General features: G+C 34.4%; 1 protein-coding gene across 1 annotated transcript in view; it reads right to left on the reverse strand.

Annotated features, from left to right (window-relative positions):
• Positions 1-13,061, reverse strand: part of ome (dipeptidyl peptidase 4 omega) — a 58,983-nt gene that overhangs the window by 13,342 nt on the left and 32,580 nt on the right. The window contains exons 10-12 of the mRNA XM_072545200.1: positions 10,225-10,448; positions 9,368-9,551; positions 1,128-1,322 (exon numbers count right to left, since the gene is read on the reverse strand). Coding sequence (XP_072401301.1) covers positions 1,128-1,322; positions 9,368-9,551; positions 10,225-10,448 — 603 coding nt within the window. The remainder of the gene's footprint in view (positions 1-1,127; positions 1,323-9,367; positions 9,552-10,224; positions 10,449-13,061) is intronic.

A 13,061-nucleotide genomic window follows, 5' to 3' on the forward strand; every position in this document is an offset into this window, starting at 1 on the left:
GAAAGTAGAGTACCAGTACGAAACAAATACATATATATGTTAGGCTTTGCAGACTATCAAGTAGTGATTGCACAAGATCAAGAAAACGTCAGTTACATCATAAAGAAACAACAAGAAGAATCTACCAAGGCTGGCCTAGATATTAACCTCGCGAAAACAGATTACCTATCTACAAGTGAAGAAGACATAGAAGATCTACAGATTGACGACAACGTAACAATCAAAGGAAAGTATAAATTCAAATACTTGGGGTTTATAATCACGAAAAAGGCAACAACGGAGGAAGAAATTAAGCAAAGATTAGGACAAACAAGAACAGCAATCCGACAAGTTAACTCAGTATGGTGGAATAGACACCTAAATATGAAGACAAAAACACAGATTTATAAAACATTAGTGCGAAGTATTATGATATATGTGGCTGAAAATTGGATTATAAACAAGAAAAACAGCCTGCGATGAAATGCCTGCGAAGATGCTGCAGAGTAACAAGAATGGATAGGAGAAGTAATGACGAAATAAAGCAAAGAACATCAATAAAAACAGACATATTAACATATATAGAACAAAAAAGACCAAAGTGGTATGGACATGTATGAAAAATTAGCGACAGCAGATGCATAAAGTGAATAACCGAATGGAGCCCCATAGGAAGGAGGAAAAGACGACGGCCCCGAAGATCCTGGAGGAACGAAGTAGACGACACCAGTAAGAGAGGCCTAAGCGATGGAGAATGTCACAACAGAGAGATGGAAATGGTTGAGCGAGGGAAGGCAGTGAATACTATAGAATCACTGAAAAAATATATATATCAAGAGGCTTTTTAATTGTCATTCAATGCAATACAGACCGGACATTTCATGCGGATACTTTCTCCTTTCTGGTCATGCGCATCTGGCTAAAATTTGACCCACAAAGATTTAATAATAATAGGAAAATAGCAGACAAAAATTAGAAGGAACATAAAATTCTTTTTTTATTTACAAACACTCCCGCATTAACCTCTGAGGTTATTAGCAAGGAACATAAAATTGAATCCTAATACAATTAGGAGAAATATGGAGAAATATATAACATAATATAATAACAAGACAAAATTGTAAAGTACTGCAACTATTATCACTTACTTTGTAACATTAATTTGGTCAATAACTTCAACAGTTCCCAAGTTTCTATATCCTGCAAATAATAGATTATCGCCACGTAAACCAGAGCCTCGAGCATCTATAGCTGCATAGATCACGCTTTTATTTGCCGCTAAGTAACTACCCCAGTCTAAGACGAATTTATCCACAACTTGGTAGGTATCTGGTCCCCCGTATCTGGAAAGAAAAAAATATAAACCAAAAATTAGTTATACCACTTTATTTATATACAAAGATAAACTTGCTAAAACTGGTATCCTATTGAAGCAAGTGCCACAGGGAGTTCAGCATGCACAATGGTCTAAAATGTTTACACAGAAGATACTTAATGACAAAGAAAACGATGATTCTAGCATCTGTGTCGGTTCGTTTTCTTCCTCTTTTATCTCCTTTCCAGGAATCGCCGCGTATTTTATACCACAGCGTTTTTCTACATTCAAAGCGAAGAAAGCTTTATAAATAATAAAATACTCTTATAGTGTTTTATTCAGGAAACGTAAACAAGGACACTACTTCTACCAGTGACAAAATTAAAGAGGATAACAATAAATGAGCTTCCATGTTTGTTTTGCCATAAGCCAGTTGATTCTGTTAGGATAAAATCATCATCGTTTATACGTATTTAAAAACCAGCAGATTCAAAAATATACAAGATCTGGGTCAATGACTGCTTCATTATATGTTTAAAATCAATATTGACGAAGTTTTCTCTTCATATCTTGTCATAAAATCTGACTTGATACTCTTATGCTTTTTCTTTTCAGTCAGTTTGCAACTACTCCTGGACAAAGTCCTCCCCATGAGTTCTTCACTCTTCCCTGTTTTGTGCTATTTGATGCCAGTTTCTCCCGACTTTGGCTTTTTATGTCGTCTAGCGACTGTTTTTGTGGCCTTCCTGTACTACGACTGTGATCTCGTGGTCTTCTTTGCACAATGGTTCTCGTCTGTCTTTCGTTTTCTGGTTATGCCACGTATTTCACCCAGTTCTATTTCATTTGCTCAATTTTTCCAATTAGACTTTTCACTTACCACCTTATAACTCTATAAGTATCACGATCTCCATTTCTATATCAGAACGTCTTGTTTCCGTCTAGGTCCAATTCCAAATAAACTAGATATAATAAACATCTGTTCCACATTTTTAAGAAAAGCAAAGATTCACACAAATATTGAAATATACATAAAAAATATCGGCTGCTTGTTTTTAAATGAAACTGTTTTATTCGTAGGTAATAAAAATACCGCCTATTAAAACTAAACTGTAAAATAGGTGTTAAATACCCATAAAATATTTTATTTATTATAAATAGTTTTATCAGGTTATTTAATCTTTTTACACTAAACTGAAAGGTCTATTTTTTAGTGAGTTAAGTTGTTATCAATTTGTAACAGATAAAACAAACCAATAAAAACTAATTTAATGATAGTAATTAGTCATCGTAAATTTTAATTTATAAAAGGCTCTTTAATAGTCTAGTTAAAATAAAGAAATAAATAAAAGTGAACCGAGAATTACAACCGAATTTTGTCCGAGTCAGAAAAGGAGCAAAATGTGAAACTGACCATAAACTACTGACAGCAAAAATTGGCACTAATTGGAAAATAATAAGACCCCTTCTATGGAAGAACCGTTGAACACTATAAGAGAAAAACAATACAATATAGAACTACTCCAAGAACAATCAATAAGAGAACTATACAAACAACGTCTAGACCAAAAATTAATATAATTCAGACACGGCAACATCGAAGAAATATACGAGCATATAAAGGCGAGTATAAAACAAGCAGCATCGGAAGCCATTGGAGAGAAAACAAAATATAACAGATAATCAGCACTATTATGAAATAAAGGAACCAACAAAAAGAATAATTAAAGAAAAAAGCAGCTATACAGACAATGGCTGACTACAAACAACGATGAAGTTTATGAAGAATATAGAGAAAAAGATAGAGAAGTGAAAAACAAATAACACAACAAAAGAATGAAGAATAGGAAAAAACGTGCTTAAATATTATAACATACATAGGAGGTACAAGAGTTTGGAGTCGTGGAAAGTACTGAGAGGATTGAAACAAAACTCAAAAGAAAAAATTAAATTGGGAAATATACAGGACAAAGAATGGAAGGACTATTACAAGAAACTGTTAAGAAAACAAAGACCACAAAAGAAAACAGGCGAAGACAAAGCAGATCCCCACAACAAGAAATGGAAATAACAGATAGGGAAATGAAAAAAGCAATCAAAAATAAGAAAGCACCTGGAAGCGTCTCGCCTGAGCTTATAAAGTACGACTCAAAAAAATTACACCGGGTGATAAAATGGATATTTCAGAAAGCCACAAATGGAGAACAGTCCCCAAAGGAATGGACGGAGTCATTTATGATATCTATATTTAAGAGAGGAGATAGAAACGATGCAAAAACTACAGAGGAATAAGCGTAATATCATCAATAGGAAGATTATATGGGAAGATACTGCGAAAAAAGATAGAGCGGGGAGGATCAGGCAGGCTTCACGGCAGGAAGATCATGCATAGGCTACATACACACACTGGAACAACTGTTGGAAAAGAAAAAAGGAAAAAATAGATATATACATTTGGTATTTGTGGACCTGAGAAAGGTGTATGACTCTGTACCAAGATCAGAACTATGGGAGGCAATGTACAAATTAGAAATACAGACGGAACTAATAGAAGCTACAAAAGCTTTTTATAAAGAAAATAAAGTGTCCATTAAAATGGGAACAAGAATCATAGCAGACTTCACCACAACAAAAGGGCTCCAAAAATATACCAAGGCTGACCTAGATATTAATCTCGCGAAAACAGAGTACCTATATAGGAGTCAAGAAGACATAGAAGATCTACAGATTGACGACAACGTAAAAATCAAAGAAAAGGTTAATTCAAATACTTGGGATTTATAATCACGACAAAGGCAACAACAGAGGAAGAAATTTAGCAAAGATTAGGACAAACAAGAGCAGCAATCCGACAACTTAACTCAGTATGGTGGAATAAACACCTAAATATGAAGACAAAAACACAAATTTATTACATTAGTGCAAAGTATTAAAACATATGGGGCTGAAAATTGGATTATAAACAAGAAAAACAACAGTAAGATAGTAGCAACAGAGGTGGAATACCTGCGAAGATGCTGCAGAGTAACAAGAATGGATAGGAGAAGTAATGATGAAATAAAGCAAAGAACATCAATAGAAACAGACATACTAACATATATAAAACAAAAAAACTAAAGTGGTATGGACATGTAGGAGGAACTAGCGACAGCAAATGGATAAAGAGAACGGAGCCCCCCGAAAGGAGCCCCATAGGAAGGAGGAAAAGAGAACGATCCTGGAGGAACGAAGTAGACGACGCCATGAGTAAAAGAGGCCTAAACGATGGAGAATGGGACAACAGAGACGGATGAAAACGGTTGAGCAAGAAAAGGCAGTGAATACTGTAGAATCCCTGACTTTTACGACCGTTGCACCTCTCCATCGCCTGGTTACATGTAATATCCATTTAAGGCATGCTACCTTAATGAATTTTACAATGTCAGGTTCTCCGAAACTTCTTTATAACTTAAAGTTGCAACTACTGCGCCACAAACCTTTTTTTTTGTCATCCTAATCATCTTAGGATTTTTCGCATTTTCGATTTCAGAAGTAGAATGCTTAATTACAAAAAAGTTGGAAAACAGAGCCCTGCAGTGGTACGGGTATGTACAAAGAATTCCAGAGCACAGGTGGCCGAAAAGAATATGGGACTGGGACCTGGCGGAAAGAAGACAGAGGAAGACCTGTTACAAGATCGAGAACATACATAGGAAATGCTATGAAAGATCAACTCTGAGAAAGTGACTGGGAAAATAGAGTGCTGTAGAAGATGAAAACGGCGAACTCATAATGGGAAAAAGCCGAAGAAAAAGGATTTTTAGCTCGAAATATTTAGGCAGTTCTTGGTCCTTCTGTGTAAGTGACCACGTTTCTGTTATCGTTTCATATTATCACTTTTTGGTCTTATTAGGGTGGCCGCACACAGAAAGAGCAAAACTGTTTTAGTCAAAAACGGTTTTGACTAAACGAGTCTGATGCTGATGTTTCCATATAAATGAAATGAGCTGACGCACACTGATTAGTCGTGTGTCTAAAGCATGTTTAGGCTCATTTAGTTTTAGTCAGTCTGTTTGATGTTCATTACCGAATCGTCGTTTTGCATCGAAACATTTCAATGTACGCAGGCGCAACGTGTTTTTGGAATTTCTCTCTTGAAACCGCTCGAGTAGTCAACAAGAAACACATGTGGAAACAGCGATATTTTGCTTGTTTACATTGTGTGTATCATGGAAGTGGACGCAGAAAAATTAATTGTACTGATTGAGGCCAGATTCTTTTCTCATTTATAGGATGCACCCAAAATTATCTTTTATTTTGCGTTTTTTGTCCTGTAGAAGGAACCACTGCCAGAAAACTAGTGAAATTTCGTCGTTATCTGTTGACATCTTTAATAAAACTGATTGCAGTATGGTTTGTGCAAAAATTTTGTTTTTCTTGAAAACAAAGTGTTTCTTGTGGAAACAAAAACGTTTTCGTTTCAAACAAAAACGTTTTTGACTAAAACAGTTTTGCTCTTTCTGTGTGCGGCCACCCTTAGTGTTTTATAGAATGTTTAATTTGTTTAATTGAACTGTTTAATTTTTCTGTCTATTAATTAATATTCAATTCAGTCAATTATTATTCGTCTACGTATTTGGTTGCTTGGCCCAGTACAACCCACATTTTGGTCTTTTGGACATTTACGTTTTATTCCATTTTCTGTGCAGATGACTGGAATTCATCCATCAGAGACTCTGTGGACGTATTAATATCTGAGCCCTTATGTATAGAGCGTATCCACGCATGAGAAATACTGTATATTTTCTGTTATTTTTAACTAATTAATTTAATTAAAATCTACTTTCGGGTTTGTAGGTTTGTACTCCTCGAAAATTAGATGCCAAATTTGATGCCGAAACAATCAAGAAATGCCTAATCTCTGTAACGAAGAACAAGAAGAAGAGACTATTATAACAAAATAACATTCATATTTTTAATAACACACCACTTATTTATGAGTTTTCTACAAACTATTATTGTAATAAAAATACAATTGTCAACACCGCACAATCCTAAATGTTCAGTTAAGTTGATTGATCATAAATACTAGTTTTGCCATTTTATGTGTGTTTCAAATCTGAAATACCAATCACAGCGAAATATTGAAATAAACTGGAATTTTACGTTTAGAGCTGTGACTAATCAGAACAATTTTAATAAGGCGAACCCTAAAAGTGGGTGTAATATTTAACACTGATAAACCGATAGCAACTGCTGAAATACGTAGGCGGGTCGAAACAATTAGGTAGCACCTAAGAAACTTGTCTGGATTTTTTTGTTGACTGGTTGGTATTGCAAGATAATAAAATCGTATACAACAAATGAATTAGTTTTTATGTTTTAGGAACAAAAAAAAACTAGTTAATTGTCGAGTATATCGGCTTGTATAAATGTGTTTTGATAATTTATGCCTAAAATTGATATATTTTTATAAACAGGCTAATAAAATAAGGATATTATACCGTTCCTTTTAGTAGTAGTGTTAGCAATAGATACCATACAAGTTTATCTTGGAACGACAGTCACGGAAAATTGAGCGTTACATACTTCACTTGATCGAGTATATCAGAAAACAGGTGGTTGGTGCTTCTCTTCTTATAGTGCCGTGCACCTACAGTGCGTTGGCGAATTATCAGACGAATGGCCAGACGTCTGTCTTTTGCGGCATGCAAAAGATCGCCAGTGTTATTTATGCCTGTCCAGTTCTTTATGTTCCGTAGCCACGACATTTGTTTGCGACCTACTCCTCTCTTGCCATCAATCTTTCCCTGGATGATTAGTTGAGGGAATGCGTATTTTTTTCCACTCAGAATATGGCCGAGGTATCCAATTTTTCGTACCTTGATCAAACTAAGTAGTTCTCTCTCAGTATTTGCCTTTCTTAAGACTTCCTCGTTTCTCATTCTATCTGTCTATGGTATGCGGAACATTCTTCGCAACGCCACATTTCGAAGGCTTAATAGGCTTATTAGACTTAATAATGGAAGGTGCTCTTAACGTCCATGTTTCCATGGCCTATAACAATATGGACCATACATAGCATTTAACCATCCTGTAGCGGAGATTGAAGGAAAAATTGCGGTTACATAGTAGCGGTTTAAATTTAATAAAAGTTTGTCTTGCTTGTTCGGTACGGCATTTTATTTCTTGTTGAGGATCCCATTGGTCATTCATCATCATTCCCAAGTATTTAAATGTTTTCACTTGATAGATTGGAGCATTATCTACTTGCAGTTGTATTCTTAAAAGTTCGTTTTTTCTTACTGCCATGCAATTAGTTTTTCCAGCATTTATCTTCAAGCCATATATTTTTCCTGCCGTGTTTATTTTATTTATATCATGTTCGTTGTCTGTTATTATCACTGTGTCGTCGGCGTAACAAATGTTATTTATCGGGATTCCATTTACCTTTATTCCACACTCAGAGCCTTCCAGTGCCTCTGCAAAAATGTTCTCCACATAGAGATTGAAGAGCATAGGATACACCCCTGTCGCACCCCTCTTAAAATTTTAAATTCTTCTGTGTTGGTTGATTTGTTCAGTCTCACTCGTGCTTTTTGATTCCAATAGAGATTCTGGATAACTTTTATTTATATATTTCTCGTCAATGTTAGCGTTGTGTAGCATTTTTATCATTGCGTCATATTTTACGGTGTCAAACGCTTTTTCATGATTGACGAATGTTATGACTATATCCTTTCGTTGATCCATGCAGTTTTGTACAAGCGTATTCAAGCAAAAAGCTGTTTCACGTCTACCCAGTCCGCTCTTGAAACCAAATTGTGTCTTACCGCTTAGATCTTCCAGCTTTCTAAACATTCTTGTGTGAAGGATGCGAAGAAACACCTTAAGCAAATGGCCCATTAAACTTATCAGCCTGTGGTCTTTGCATTTTGTCGCTCTTTGTAATTTAGGGATCATTATAAAGGTTGAATAAAGCCAATCCGTTGGAATGTGGCCGGTGTTATATATGGCATTGAAACTTGTTACCAGCATTCGATGTTATCATCTTCCAACATTTTTATGACTTCCGTAGTAATTCCATCCGGTCCAGGGGCCTTACTTAGTTTTGCTACTTTTATAGCGTACTCCGCCTCGTCGCGAATAATGGGAGGGCCGGATAAATTTTTCGTGGGTAAGTTAGTAGTTGGCAGATTTGGTCTATTATCCGCAAAGAGGGACGAAGCATAGTTTGCCCAGATTTTAGCTAGTTCTTCCTGGGTATGAACGTCGTTTCCTTGATCATTCTTCAGGCGACTCCCATTCTGTTTCTTGTACATACTCGAAATTTTTTTGACCTTTTATGTAGTCCAAAGCTGTCTCCCTTTTCTTGTAGTGATTCCAATTCTTTACAACGTTCTTTCATCCAGCTTTCCTTTGCGTTTTTAATATTTGCCCTTATCGTACGTTGGATTTCCTTGTATTCCTGTTGATTCTGATGTATTTTGTACTGTCTACTTTGCTCCATTAGATCAAGTATCTGTTCCGTTATCCACTCGTTTTTTTGATTTCTTTTTATTTGGCTTGCGATTATTTCGTCAGCCTCGACTATTCCCACAGGTTTCCTCTATGCAATTGTCTTGTATGTTTCTCAAGTTCTCGTTGATGTGCTTACTGTATGAAGATCTAAGCCTTCATCTCTCATTAATTCTCTAGTGTTTATGTATTTATTATTAATGGCTTTTTAACCTTTGTCAATCGAAGCCTTACATTCGCGATTAGGGGGTTGTGGTCAGACGAAATGTCCGCACCAGGGTAAGCGGCCACTCTTTTTATATAGTTGCGGAGTCTTTTGTTTATCAAGATGTAATCAAATTGATTTCGTATCATATGACCTGGAAGATCTCCTAGTGCTCGCCATGTATACAATCTTCTTGGTGGGAGTTGATACCACGTATTGGATATCACGAAATCGTGGTCATTACAAAATTCGATTAGTAACTCTCCTCGCTCATTTTTGTTTACCCAGACTGGTCTTAGTTGAAAAAAAGATTTTATTCCAAAATATACCAAATTATCGAATACCTTTGAATTGAAAAAAATTAAACTTACACATTAACCAACATTGGATATTTTACTTGTCCACTGGTGTCCATGTTAGGCGGAAGTCGCAACATAACGTTGGCTTTAAATCCTCCAGCTACATCGAAAGACATTTTCTTTATTACTGGGTGTTGTTTTTTGTGTAAATATGCGGCGAGTTCTTTGTTTTCATTCCAAAGAAGTGTTTGTTTGTCTAAAAACCAATTTATGGCTAAAGTAAATATTAAATTTAAATTGCTGGGTAAAATAAACGTAACAAATTAATGACACTTGATTATTTAGCATTATTAATAGTATTTTTAAATTAATGTTATAAAGCCATAAAAAACAATATTAAAGAATGTCTGTGTTGCAAAATAATGCAGGTTGGGATATTATCCACTTACTCAGAGTGATATATCCATAACCTAATTTATTGTTTACATTTTTTAGTAAAAATTTATGTACAATCTGTTTAAAAACAATGTTTGTATCAAAAATTTATAATATATAGACTAAACCACTGGTGCTGTTATCTATTTTTACAGTGTTTAAAACCACTTAAGTGTTTAAAGGTTTACACGATTTCTTATAAAAGATAAAACTTAAAATTACAGATTAAGAGATTTAATTACAGAGCTAGATATATTAATTAGAGATTTTTATGTAATCAGTTAATAGCTTTAACGTCTTAATTATTATTTTAATTTCAATCTTAAAGAGAGAAAATTTAACAATATTTAAAAGTACCTAATAGGTTAGACCAAATTTTAATCAAACTGGTTAGTCAAAACAATGAAAGACCTGGTAGTTAAGAAGATAAATGATCCGATTAGTAAAATAGCACATTAATGTTGAGATTTGGATCAGACTATCAAATACTTTACCATTTTTATCAAAAATTATTGTTTGTGGAACATCCGGACCAGCGCAAGTTAGTACGTAATAAGATCCATTTGTACTAAAATCAGCCGTATTATAAGAACATGGTAGGGAAGAATTATGTAGTGATTTTAGTTCGCAGGACAAACATGTGACGTGTTTTGTAAGAGGAGAAACCGTATACAGATGTTGGACTGTGGAATCTTCTTCGGTATTTGCGAGGAAGTATCTAAAACAGAATAATGATTTTTTTAGTAAGTCTTTTTATATAGAGTGGTGTTAAAAAGTCCTGCATCGCTTAAGCGCCTTATAGTTTTTGAGGTTTAACACAAGTTTTTTGTATATTTTCGCTAATTTATTTTAAGTTTGTTCTTGTAATTAGCATCATCGGTATACTTACTAATGTTTTTTAACTACTAGCTCAAAATTCTACAGAAAAGATTAAAATAATCTGATTGAAGGGATTTCCCATAATCCGAGAAAATTATGAGGTGATTATTAAGTCGTTAAAGTACTATTAAATTGAATCTTAATGAGAAATTTGCCACATATTTTGACTATATAAACACTGTAGTTACCCTAACATACATATTCGCTCTTTGACTTTTGATAAAAAGGTCAAAATTTCATCCCAGACCAAACAAACTAAATTATAGGACGAAAAGCGTTTTGAAATTATTTTATTAATTATTTTTCACCATAAAAACGACAAATCTAGTCGAGAAATAGCATCCGCAGTAAACTGTAATCAATGTACAGTAATTAGAGTCATTAAGAAGTATGCCGAATAAGGAAAAATCTACGGTAGACCGCGTAGTGGTCGACCAAAGAAAACTTCTGTTCGGTAACGCTGGTGACGCTGGAATCTACAGGTGTAAGCGTGTAATATGTTGTTTACCTTCTTAATTAAAATGAATACTTATTTAATTATGCCCTTTTTATATACAGTGTTACTTTGCACATTTAAAGTAGAAAGTCCCACCTCTATTTTATCAAAATTTAAATAATTCAAGACGTGTAAGAGCGGTTGCCTATAATATATTATAAGCAAGGTGGCGAAAATAAAATTAGTAATTTTCAAATAGGGGTAATGTCTGGCAAATTGTGCTGAAGTTAAGGGAAAACGTCCTCTTTGTTGTGAAGAAACTAATTTAGATCGTTCTTTCTAGAGTCATCATGGAAGAATTGGGATCATAAAATTGAAATGTTTGAATCTCGGTATTATTCGGTGACCTCCGTGTGTCAAGTTGTCAAGTGTTCGGAAAGACGACGGAAAGGGAGTGATTCTAGGGGATTCTAGGTTTGACGGTGTTACTGAAAGGTTGGGCTAGATTAAAAACTGCATTTTGTTTTTTCGCTGCTGTTCCATGTGGGATCTGGACTAGTCCGAACCGTGTGGATATTTAAGGGGATTTGCTGCCTTCGTGGAACGGTTTTTTTTTTGGAATATCCACAATTTCGCTAAAAAAAATCGGATCTACAGTACACGTGAATACCGGGAGTCGCATTTAGATCAAGAAATTAGCCTTAATCACGAGTCCAAATATCCGACTACGTTTCGGTCCAATTTGGGATATTTCAAACCCCTAATCTGGCCAAGAAGGGTGAGTGTTAGAACATTTCGTTTTTAATTAATTAAAAAGTTGTAGTTATTTTTTTTATCCCATTTCTAAAAAGCTATTCACATTTTTATCAGTTTTCATACATTCAAGATCGGAGACAAGTTTTTTTTTGTATTGCTCCATTATCGCCAAAAGGCAGATAAACAAAGTGTTAAAATCAATATATTTATTTCCAAACAATTATTTTAGACACAAATGGTAATTAATGTTTTCTTGCTTCAGGGTTTGTTTATTGTTTTTCTGCTTCTTCTTCGTATTTTTCCGTCTGGCTGTAATTTTCAACTTTTCAACATTGTCAAACAAGTCTATGTACATCGGCAATCATATGGGATTTTGGATTGAAGACACGCTGAACTGTAACTGGAATTCCACGCGGTGAAGTATATGAAAATTCGAGGTATGGATCGATAATTAATTTTCAACGGAAGATTTAAGCGCCGTCTAATTTGTTTACGGAATACAATAGTTTTTTTTTAAAGATTATTTGCGATTTATTTTATTAATTAAATATTTACACATACCTATTTTAATTTTTTAAACTGCGTCCAAGGGGGGGTTATATATTTGAGATTTATTTTTTTTATATTATTTTCTGCGCACGCACTTGAGCTCACGTGGTGTCCTATTTGCGTTAATTATTTTTTTTTATGAATTTTTGTTAGGCAAGTAGAAGCCGCATTTTTATATTATTTTTTTATTAAGCCTATGGTAAAGGTAAATAATATTGTAATATGTATTTATTTTCAACTATCTTGGGAATCTATTTATTAAAATTGACTAAATTCTAATCTGACAATTTCATTTATTTTTTTATTTATTCAGGTTGTATACTGTTACTTAGTATTTTAGTAGTAAACCTATTGGTAAGTTGGTGGTTTATTGAATAGTAACGTAGGTAAGGCTGTGGGCCAATTTACTTGGCGCCCTTGATATAACTTCGGATTTTTTTTGTTTTGTGGACCGCACGACCATGTCCACTGTTTTGTCTAGCCGCGAGCCATTCCCAGACTGTCACCGTATAGTACTTTTCTTTCCGGGTGTACGTCTGATTTATATGTGGTACATTTTGTAACTTTTTTATATAGATTCGGTTTTGTACGCCACAACAGTGTGTTAATTAAATAAATAAGTATTATTACAGGTATTATTATAGATAATCCAACTGGAATACTATGGACAACTTTAGGAAAGGAATTAAAGATAAAAAAGATTATAAGACT

Source organism: Diabrotica undecimpunctata, chromosome 9 (assembly GCF_040954645.1).
Source record: "Diabrotica undecimpunctata isolate CICGRU chromosome 9, icDiaUnde3, whole genome shotgun sequence".
Lineage (NCBI taxonomy): Eukaryota > Metazoa > Arthropoda > Insecta > Coleoptera > Chrysomelidae > Diabrotica > Diabrotica undecimpunctata.